This window comes from Oncorhynchus clarkii, chromosome 4, assembly GCF_045791955.1.
Source record: "Oncorhynchus clarkii lewisi isolate Uvic-CL-2024 chromosome 4, UVic_Ocla_1.0, whole genome shotgun sequence".
In the NCBI taxonomy this organism is placed as follows: Eukaryota; Metazoa; Chordata; class Actinopteri; order Salmoniformes; family Salmonidae; genus Oncorhynchus; species Oncorhynchus clarkii.
The window spans coordinates 6,447,452-6,459,013 of record NC_092150.1 but is presented as its reverse complement, the minus strand read 5'-3'; the positions used below and the strand labels follow the sequence as shown (position 1 = coordinate 6,459,013).

Genomic DNA, 11,562 nt, shown 5'->3' with positions numbered 1-11,562 from the left:
ACTTATTTTTTTCTCAATTTTTATTGATTTGAAGGAAACACTTTACATGAACAGCACTCGGTGAGATCGTATTATAATTATTATAATTCCTAATTATATGGTACATCCTCTCTAGCTCCCAAATAATGTTGCAAGGGAATGCCATTTCATGAGCAACATTAGGTCCCATTATGGAGAACATGGTCATGGTTTGAAACTAGGACTACATCATTTAATTGCAAATTAAAGAGTTTCCTATGATAAAAACATAGAAAATGGGGTAGTTTGTTGGCTATGTTAATGAAACCAATACTATTCCATTAGTTTTGAATTGATTTGCTGCACACCAGCCCCAATGGAAATGGTTGCGTTCCAGGTATATTTTCATTTATGTTTTACAGTATAGCTGCGCACATGAACAGATCTCACAAGCGCTGCAAAGGTGCGACCTGTCACATATGGGTAACGTCCACTCCTCACCACACGATGGCAGTCGTGTGCACCACAGTTTCTCTCACGCCTGACCGGACTAAGGGGGGTTGTTTCAGATCACAACGTTTTCTATGGGTGCAACGCAAACGCAAACGCAAAGGTGAGAGTCATGGGCCCAGTTCTTGTATGTCCTGGAACATAGCCCATATTCTGTGTTTACATGGGTGAAGTAGCTAAATTAGGTCATCTTTTTTTCTCCACTGTCTTTCAAATTGAACGGGTTTTTTTTCTCCAAATGACGCGTCGTTTCAACAAAAGGTTATTTTGTATAAATAGTAGTTAGTTAGCAATACAACAACTAGTTAGCAACTGCTTAGTTATAGTAGCTAGTAGTAAGCTCGTAGATTTAGCACAAGCGGGAATGGCTAGTTAGTTAGCTTCGTCGATATGCATAAAATAAGCTAGGCAATTTTGCTAGTTGTAGTTGAGTTTTTTTATTTTATTTTTTATTCTAGTCAACTAGCGAGCAAACATTCAAAACAGATACTAACAAATTGATTGCCTTGCTCAAGTATGGGGATGTGCTTGCCGTGCCTTGGTGGAGCTGGAGACGACGTGGTACCGACACCAGACCCAGTAAGTTAACTAGCAAAACTACAAACTATCCTTGTTAATTATAACATGTTCATTAGCTAGCTACTCTGGGTGTACCCATTTTCTGTCCTTCGATCAACCTAACTAGTGCTATCTAGGTGTGCCAAAGTGTTGGTTATTGACAGTAAACATAGCTAGCGAGGTATCTACACATTTTTATTCTTCCATGTTTACTTTACCAGACTAGCTACCAAGTTTCAGACCCGCCCCTATCTGGTTATAGCCTGGGTACCAACCAGTCTGTTTGTGCCAGTGTGCCCCTCCTTGTCATTCTTGTTACCAAACATAACCTGGTCCCAGATGTGTTTGTTCATGTCAACTTGGTTACATTATTCTTCTAAGATATATTATTTTTGACAACGTCTCTCCCCGTGTTATGGAAGTTATATGAATGATAACTGTAATGCTCATTACCCTCTTCCAATAGTTTGAAACCACAGATATCCTATAAATCCCTTATCTATGTAATTCTCTGATTGAAACACTCAACATCATGTTCTGCTTCATTCACAGGAGACGAGGAGACGTCAGCTAGCAGAGGCAGCTGAGAAGAGACAGAAAGAGGTATGACTGGTTTTGACAAGTGTTCACGACACCCATATAGCCTAGGCCTACACTGTTACACTAAGGGCTGGTTTCCCGGACACAGATTAAGCCTAGTCCTGGAGAATCTCCATTGAAAGTGCTTTTCAGTCCAGGACTAGGCTTCATTTGTGTTTGGGAAACCAGCCCTATATAACCTAGACATGGTGGTCCTTTGTGACTTAGTTGGATTAGTGTGTGGTGAGGTTGTGGGTTCATTACCCAACGGGACCCTGTGCACATACCTTTGTATGCACTCACTGTACCATAAAAAATCACTTAGGATGAAAGTATCTGCTAAGTATCACACTGGATACTGCCACTGGCCAGTCAGTCTCAGCAGCCAGCCACTCTCCCTGCCTTCTTATTAATGGAGTTTACTGAGACAGAGTGGAGCCTACCGTTGATTTGTCACATACACAGGATACAGCAGGTGTAAACGGTACAGTGAAATGCCTAGCTGCAAGCTCTCCTCAACAGTGCAGTACAGAGATCAACAATAATCAAACGTCAAATCAAAAATAGAACAAGCGATGTAAAAGGAGTATCATGGCAATAAGAATAATAACTTATGGGGCCTCCCGGGTGGCGCAGTGGTTAAGGGCTGTGCCATCAGAGTCCTGGGTTCGCGCCCAGGCTCTGTCGTAACCGGCCGCGACCGGGAGGTCCGTGGGGCGACGCACAATTGGCCTAGCGTCGCCCGGGTTAGGGAGGGCTTGTCTCATCGCGCACCAGCGACTCCTGTGGCGGGCTGGGCGCAGTGTACGCTAGCCAAGGTGGCCAGGTGCACGGTGTTTCCTCCGGCGCATTGGTGCGGCTGGCTTCCGGGTTGGATGTGCGCTGTGTTAAAGAAGCAGCGGCTTGGTTGGTTGTGTATCGGAGGACGCATGACTTTCAACCTTCGTCTCTCCCGAGCCCGTACGGGAGTTGTAGCGATGAGACAAGATAGTAGCTACTACAACAATTGGATACTACGAAATTGGGGAGAAAAAGGGGTAAAATTCAAAAAAAAAAAAAAGAATAATAACTTATTGTGTGTAGACGAATGTGTAGACGATATGATATATTATATACAATATGATATATTATATACAATATGATATATTATAGACAATATGATATATTATAGACAATATGATATATTATATACAGTATGATATATTATAGACAATATGATATATTATATACAATATGATATATTATATACAATATGATATATTATAGACAATATGATATATTATAGACAATATGATATATTATAGACAATATGATATATTATATACAGTATGATATATTATAGACAATATGATATATTATATACAGTATGATATATTATAGACAATATGATATATTATAGACAATATGATATATTATATACAGTATGATATATTATAGACAATATGATTATATACAGTATGATATATTATATACAGTATGATATATTATAGACAATATGATATATTATATACAGTATGATATATTATATACAATAGGATATATTATATACAATATGATATATTATATATTATATACAATAGGATATATTATATTAAATAGGATATATTATATTAAATAGGATATATTATATATAATAGGATATATTATATACAGTATGATATATTATAGACAATATGATATATTATATACAATATGATATATTATATATTATATACAATAGGATATATTATATACAATAGGATATATTATATACAATAGGATATATTATATACAATAGGATATATTATATATTATATACAATAGGATAAATTATATACAATAGGATATATTATATACAATAGGACTGTGCTATGTCAAGTATACATGAACATAAATATAAACGCAACATGTAAAGTGTTGTGTTCCATGTTTCAAGTGCTAGAGGTGTCACTACAGACCCTGGTTCGATTCTGGGCTGTATCACAACCGGCCGTGATCGGGAGACCCATAGTGTGGCGCACAATTGGCCCAGCGTCGTCTGGGTTAGGGAAGGGTTTGGCCGGGGGGGGGGGGTTAGGCCGTCATTGTAAAGTAAGAATTTGTTCCTAACTGACTTGCCTAGTTAAAGGTTAAATTAACTAAAAAATACACGTCAAGTATGGCTTATTTACAAGTAATAAAGTGAATTGTGAGAAGGCAGAGAGAAGGTAAACCCAGTGGACCTATCCTTTAAATAGTTTTCACACTATTGTTCTGACCCAAACCCTACTGTGCTGACTCCAATCTTTTTCCAGCACAGTTCCAGCAGCTACGATGGATGTGCTGTGTGAGCAGCTCGGCTCGATTCGGCTATATCGTGTGAAAAGGGTAGCTTATATAACTAGAGACTTTAACCAAGAAATACAATCTTTGTTGTTTGTATCCTTGATGCAAGGCTACTAAAGTCTCATCAATCACTGTTTAGACTGGTGGGTATTTTTTTACTGTGACACAAATTCTTCAGTCAAAGCCAATTGTTTCCAACAAATAAAACATATCAGCCTATTTAAAGCACCCGGGTGAGTATGAGGAGAATGTCTGAGCTCATCTCTTGGATTCTCTGGCATCTTCCACTCCTCCCCACATACACACCACCCACCCCCTTCTCCCTCCTTCCCACACACCACCCCTCCCTTCTCCCCCCCCCCCCACCCCCAGTCTCCCCCCCACACACCACCACCCACCCCCTGTCTCGCCCCCACACACCACCACCCACTTCTCCCTTCTCCCCCCCACCCCCAGTCTCCCCCCACACACACCACCCACCCCCTGTCTCGCCCCCACACACCACCACCCACCCCCTGTCTCGCCCCCATACACCACCACCCACCCCCTGTCTCCCCCCCACCACCCACCCCCTTCTCCTCCCCACACACTACCACCCACCCCCATCTCCCCCCACACACCACCACCCCCCCATCTCCCCCCCACACACCACCCACACCCTGTCTCCCCCCACACACCACCACCCACCCTCGTCTCCCCAACACACCACCACCCACCCCCCTTCTCCCCCCACACACCACCACCTCCCACACACCTGTCTCCCCCCCACACTACCACCCACCCCCCTTCCCCCACACACCACCCCCCCCCCGTCTCCCCCCCACACACCACCCACACCCTGTCTCCCCCCCACCACCCACCCCCTTCTCCTCCCCACACACTACCACCCACCCCCATCTCCCCCCCACACACCACCACCCCCCCATCTCCCCCCCACACACCACCCACACCCTGTCTCCCCCCCACACACCACCACCCACCCTCGTCTCCCCAACACACCACCACCCACCCCCCTTCTCCCCCCACACACCACCACCTCCCCCACACCTGTCTCCCCCCCACACTACCACCCACCCCCCTTCTCCCACACACCACCACCAGCTCAGCATTATTATTGCAACCCTTCCATTTGAGAGGCAACCAATGTCTTTAGCCAGCTGCCATTCTGACTTCCCCATCTCCTCTTAGACAACCTACAGGGGTGTCAAAAACCCAGAAGCAGTTGAGAGAAAGAAAAAGAAACAGGAGGAGATGAACAAACAAGAGATGACCACGTCTCCGTCTGGAGGGGGAGGAGGGCTGAAGGTAGGTCCTTTCATGTAGAACACAGATTAGGTGATGTCTGGAGGGGGAGGAGGAGGGCTGAAGGTGGGTCCTTTCATGTAGAACACAGATTAGGTGATGTCTGGAGGGGGAGGAGGAGGGCTGAAGGTAGGTCCTTTCATCTAGAACACAGATTAGGGGATGTCTGGAGGGGGAGGAGGAGGGCTGAAGGTGGGTCCTTTCATGTAGAACACAGATTAGGTGATGTCTGGAGGGGGAGGAGGAGGGCTGAAGGTAGGTCCTTTCATCTAGAACACAGATTAGGTGATGTCTGGAGGGGGAGGAGGAGGGCTGAAGGTAGGTCCTTTCATCTAGAACACAGATTAGGGGATGTCTGGAGGGGGAGGAGGAGGGCTGAAGGTGGGTCCTTTCATCTAGAACACAGATTAGGTGATGTCTGGAGGGGGAGGAGGAGGGCTGAAGGTGGGTCCTTTCATCTAGAACACAGATTAGGTGATGTCTGGAGGAGGAGGGCTGAAGGTGGGTCCTTTCATCTAGTACACAGATTAGGTGATGTCTGGAGGGGGAGGAGGAGGGCTGAAGGTAGGTCCTTTCATCTAGAACACAGATTAGGTGATGTCTGGAGGGGGAGGAGGAGGGCTGAAGTTGGGTCCTTTCATCTAGAACACAGATTAGGTGATGTCTGGAGGGGGAGGAGGAGGGCTGAAGGTAGGTCCTTTCATCTAGAACACAGATTAGGTGATGTCTGGAGGGGGAGGAGGAGGGCTGAAGGTGGGTCCTTTCATCTAGAACACAGATTAGGTGATGTCTGGAGGGGGAGGAGGAGGGCTGAAGGTGGGTCCTTTCATCTAGAACACAGATTAGGTGATGTCTGGAGGAGGAGGGCTGAAGGTGGGTCCTTTCATCTAGGACACAGATTAGGTGATGTCTGGAGGGGGAGGAGGAGGGCTGAAGGTAGGTCCTTTCATCTAGAACACAGATTAGGTGATGTCTGGAGGGGGAGGAGGAGGGCTGAAGTTGGGTCCTTTCATCTAGAACACAGATTAGGTGATGTCTGGAGGGGGAGGAGGAGGGCTGAAGGTGGGTCCTTTCATCTAGAACACAGATTAGGTGATGTCTGGAGGGGGAGGAGGAGGGCTGAAGGTAGGTCCTTTCATCTAGAACACAGATTAGGGGATGTCTGGAGGGGGAGGAGGAGGGCTGAAGGTGGGTCCTTTCATTTAGAACACAGATTAGGTGATGTCTGGAGGGGGAGGAGGAGGGCTGAAGGTGGGTCCTTTCATCTAGAACACAGATTAGGTGATGTCTGGAGGAGGAGGGCTGAAGGTAGGTCCTTTCATCTAGAACACAGATTAGGTGATGTCTGGAGGGGGAGGAGGAGGGCTGAAGGTGAGTCCTTTCATCTAGAACACAGATTAGGTGATGTCTGGGGGGGGAGGAGGAGGGCTGAAGGTGGGTCCTTTCATCTAGAACACAGATTAGGTGATGTCTGGAGGGGGAGGAGGAGGGCTGAAGGTAGGTCCTTTCATCTAGAACACAGATTAGGGGATGTCTGGAGGGGGAGGAGGAGGGCTAAAGGTGGGTCCTTTCATCTAGAACACAGATTAGGTGATGTCTGGAGGAGGAGGGCTGAAGGTGGGTCCTTTCATCTAGGACACAGATTAGGTGATGTCTGGAGGGGGAGGAGGAGGGCTGAAGGTAGGTCCTTTCATCTAGAACACAGATTAGGTGATGTCTGGAGGGGGAGGAGGAGGGCTGAAGGTAGGTCCTTTCATCTAGAACACAGATTAGGGGATGTCTGGAGGGGGAGGAGGAGGGCTGAAGGTAGGTCCTTTCATCTAGAACACAGATTAGGGGATGTCTGGAGGGGGAGGAGGAGGGCTGAAGGTGGGTCCTTTCATCTAGAACACAGTTTAGGTGATGTCTGGAGGAGGAGGGCTGAAGGTGGGTCCTTTCATCTAGGACACAGATTAGGTGATGTCTGGAGGGGGAGGAGGAGGGCTGAAGGTAGGTCCTTTCATCTAGAACACAGATTAGGTGATGTCTGGAGGGGGAGGAGGAGGGCTGAAGGTGGGTCCTTTCATCTAAGACACAGATTTAGGTGATGTCTGGAGGAGGAGGAGGAGGGCTGAAGGTGGGTCCTTTCATCTAGGACACAGATTAGGTGATGTCTGGAGGGGGAGGAGGGGGGCTGAAGGTGGGTCCTTTCATCTAAGACACAGATTAGGTGATGTCTGGAGGAGGAGGGCTGAAGGTGGGTCCTTTCATCTAGGACACAGATTAGGTGATGTCTGGAGGAGGAGGGCTGAAGGTGGGTCCTTTCATCTAGAACACAGATTAGGTGATGTCTGGAGGGGGAGGAGGAGGAGGGCTGAAGGTGGGTCCTTTCATCTAGGACACAGATTAGGTGATGTCTGGAGGGGGAGGAGGAGGAGGGCTGAAAGTGGGTCCTTTCATCTAGGACACAGATTTGGTGATGTCTGGAGATGCATTGTAACTGCTGGTTGATGCTCAGTTGGAGCCGTAGAAATGTTTTCTCACAATATTTTACATATATATTTATGTCTACAAAATAGGAACTTCATACAGGCAATATACTGTTAATTGCTGTGGTCATTCCTATTCAATAACAAAATTCACTTTTTTTTCCCCCTTCTGTCTGTAGTGGCAGGTGGGCTAAAAATCGACAGACATGGAGAGATGTATGAAAGTCTCAATCTACACTGAGGTTCAGTCAACAACATGAAGAGTATTGGTACCAGTTGACTTAAATGCCTTTTTGGCTGTCTGTCCTTCTAAAAATGTTTTATTTTAAATACAAGCTTTTTCAGAGGCAGTAGGATAGTTTGCCATGCTTCGCCTTGGTATAAAGAAAGGTTCTGCTGCTCGATGTTGGCCGTGTGTACCGCAGTACATGCCTCCCCTAATGCCAAGATGTACAAGAGATCTGGATCTTTGGAACGGACAGGATGACTATGACACAGCTATGAGTAGCATACAGTATACACGCTCACAGTACATCTATAAACTGTACCAGGCGTCTTGCCACTCACTTTCTCTGCTCTTTCCCCCTTTCGCTCTCTCTCTCCATCTACTAGTCCTCTTGCCCTCTCTCTCTCCCCTTCTCTTGCTCTCTCTCACCCCTTCTCTTGCTCTCTCTCACCCCTTCTCTTGCTCTCTCTCTTACCCCTTCTCTTGCTCTCTCTCTCACCCCTTCTCTTGCTCTCTCTCTCTCACCCCTTCTTGCTCTCTCTCTCACCCCTTCTTGCTCTCTCTCTCACCCCTTCTTGCTCTCTCTCTCACACCCCTTCTCTTGCTCGCTCTCTCTCACCCCTTCTCTTGCTCGCTCTCTCTCACCCCTTCTCTTGTTCTCTCTCTCTCACCCCTTCTCTTGCTTTCTCTCTCACCCCTTCTCTTGCTCTCTCTCACCCCTTCTCTTGCTCTCTCTCACCCCTTCTCTTGCTCTCTCTCTCACCCCTTCTCTTGCTCTCTCTCACCCCTTCTCTTGCTCTCTCTCTCTCACCCCTTCTCTTGCTCTCTCTCTCACCCCTTCTCTTGCTCTCTCTCTCTCACCCCTTCTCTTGCTCTCTCTCTCACCCCTTCTCTTGCTCTCTCTCTCACCCCTTCTCTTGCCCTCTCTCTCACCCGTTCTCTTTCTCTTACCCTCTCTCACCTCTTCTCTTACCCTCTCTCTCACCCCTTCTCTTACCCTCTCTCTCACCCCTTCTCTTACCCTCTCTCTCACCCCTTCTCTTGCTCTCTCTCTCTCACCCCTTCTCTTGCTCTCTCTACATTTCTCTCTCTCTCTGCCATTTCAACTTTGCAGATTTTATACCATTTTGCTTACTGCTTTTGTAAATGTTTTCTAACATTTAAAACATTTTAAAGAATGTTCTCATTCTTGTGACAGTTTTATATGATAGATTTCTCCTGAAAAAATGATATATATGATATAAAAATGATATATATATATATATATATATATGCTACCAAGTCCTTAATGTTCAACATAGGCCTAGATGATTCATAAAACATTTTCTATTGTATATCAGTGTGGACAATTAGCTACATTTTTATATAACTACTTATGAACCACATTTGAATGCTGTTTTAGAGTTCATGCACCAACACTATTCAATTGGCATTTGACTTTGAGGTTTGGTTTTCCTATTGTCTGTGCAATAGAAGTTATTTGATCCACTTTAGTATCGGTTTGTAATGTACGAAGGATATTTATCTTGATCTCTGCTTTATTTAAGTATTATTGAAATTGTTGACAGATTGACGTGTTGTATGAGGTAGTTGGCTGTATCTCGTAGATTTAGAGTTTTTTTTCCCCCCATTTCAACCTGTGCATGAACAGTAATATTGTTTATGCGTTCTGTCGGTACGATGGTAACAAATAGGACTTGAGTCGATTTTTTTTGCCTACTGGCCTTACCTGTCGACCACAATGAGATACCACAATGAAATGGAAGGAAAGAAGCATGCCTGAACTAGCAGGTCGCTAGTGTGTACTTGATGAAGTATTGACTTTTTACCTGCCTTGCTTTGTACTCGAGTGCTTTTCCTCCCTGTTCCCTTACTGCTTCAAGTGCTCTTGCCATTTTGAGGGGCATGAAGTCACGCCAATGTAATTTTGTAGAAATAAAAGACTCTTGTTGACACTTTCTCTCTGTGGGGTTTTTGGTATAAAAAAAAAATGGACCAGTTACATTGCATCCATCTTGGAACATAATGTACTTCCTGTGATGATCACTTATCAGGTGACAGTGCATTGTAACCTGATCACCACATTCTTATCGGCAGACTCGACAGCCTTTGTTTCTCAAATGACTGCCTCGCCTGGTTCACCAACTACTTCTCAGATAGAGTTCAGTGTGTCAAATCGGAGGGCCTGTAGTCCGGACCTCTGGCAGTAGTCTCTATGGGGGTGCCACAGGGTTCAATTCTCGGGCCGACTCTCTTCTCTGTATACATCAATGATGTCGCTCTTGCTGCGGGTGATTCCCTGATCCACCTCTACGCAGACAACATCATTCTGTATACTTCTGGCCCTTATTTGGACACTGTGTTAACTGACCTCCAGGCGAGCTTCAATGCCATACAACTCTCCTTCCGTGGCCTCCAACTGCTCTTAAATGCAAGTAAAACTAAATGCATGCTCTTCAACCGATCGCTGCCCGCACCTGCCTGTCCAGCATCACTACTCTGGACGGTTCTGACTTAGAATATGTGGACAACTACAAATACCTAGTTGTCTGGTTAGACTGTAAACTCTCCTTCCAGACTCACATTAAGCATCTCCAATCCAACATTAAATCCAGAATTGGCTTCCTGTTTCCGATCCTTGACTTCAGCGATGTCATTTACAAAATAGCCTCCAACACTCTACTCAACAAATTGGCAGCAGTCTATCACAGTGCCATCTGTCACCAAAGCCCCATATACCGCCCACCACTGCGACCTGTACGCTTTTGTTGGCTGGCCCTCACTTCATACTCGTCGTCAAACCCACTGGCTCCAGGTCATCTACAAGTCTTTGCTAGGTAAAGCCCCGACCTTATCTCAGCTCACTGGTCACCATAGCAGCACCCACCCGTAGCACGCGCTCCAGCAGGTATATTTAATTGGTCACTCCCAAAGCCAATTCCTACTTTGGCCGTCCTTTCCTTCCAGTTCTCTGCTGCCAATGACTGCAACGAACTGCAAAAATCACTGAAGCTGGAGACTCATATCTCCCTCACTAACTTTAAGCACCAGCTGTCAGAGCAGCTCACAGATCACTGCACCTGTACATAGCCCATCTGTAAATAGCCCACCCAACTACCTCATCCCCATATTGTTATTTATTTTGCTCCTTTGCACCCCAGTATCTCTACTTGCACACTCATCTTCTGTGCATCTATCACTCCAGTGTTTAATTGCTATATTGTAATTACTTTGCCACTATGGCCTATTTTTTGCCTTAACTCCCTTATCTTACCTCATTTACACACACTGTATATAGACTTTTTATTTTTCTATTGTGTTATTGACTGTATGTTTGTTTATCCCACGTGTAACTCTGTGTTGTTGTTTTGTTTATTCCATGTGTAACTCTGTGTTGTTGTTTGTGTCACACTGTTTTGCTTTATCTTGGCCAGGTCGCAGTTGTAAATGAGAACTTGTTCTCAACTAGCATACCTGATTAAATAAAGGTTAAATAAATAAAATAAAATAAATAGTTTTTAGCAGTACTGCTAATAAGCTCTATGGGTCAGTACTGGATCCCAATGTGTTTATGATGGTTATCGTTCAGCATTATCAATAAAAACATATTTCATTGTTGACTTCCATTCGAATGGAAGTCATCTCTTTGGTAAAAAA

The 11,562-nt window shown here is 45.3% G+C and overlaps 1 protein-coding gene across 1 annotated transcript; it reads left to right on the top strand.

Annotated features, from left to right (window-relative positions):
- The first annotated feature begins 531 nt into the window (after nt 1–531).
- LOC139406341 (small VCP interacting protein) lies at nt 532–9,860 on the top strand. The gene is made up of 5 exons (XM_071148848.1): nt 532–571; nt 984–1,047; nt 1,579–1,629; nt 5,098–5,214; nt 7,859–9,860. The coding sequence occupies exons 1-5, from the start codon at nt 543–545 to the stop codon at nt 7,871–7,873; spliced, it is 276 nt and encodes a 91-aa protein (XP_071004949.1). The 5' UTR covers nt 532–542; the 3' UTR covers nt 7,874–9,860.
- Nucleotides 9,861–11,562: the final 1,702 nt, after the last annotated feature.

What these genes read in the sequence shown, in the direction of transcription:
- LOC139406341 (XM_071148848.1), top strand. Translation starts at nt 543, where the DNA reads ATGGGTGCAACGCAAACGCAAACGCAAAG. An exon ending in ACGCAAACGCAAACGCAAAG is followed by an intron (nt 572 to 983) that starts GTGAGAGTCATG and finishes GCCTTGCTCAAG; the next exon opens with TATGGGGATGTGCTTGCCGT. An exon ending in TGGTACCGACACCAGACCCA is followed by an intron (nt 1,048 to 1,578) that starts GTAAGTTAACTA and finishes CTTCATTCACAG; the next exon opens with GAGACGAGGAGACGTCAGCT.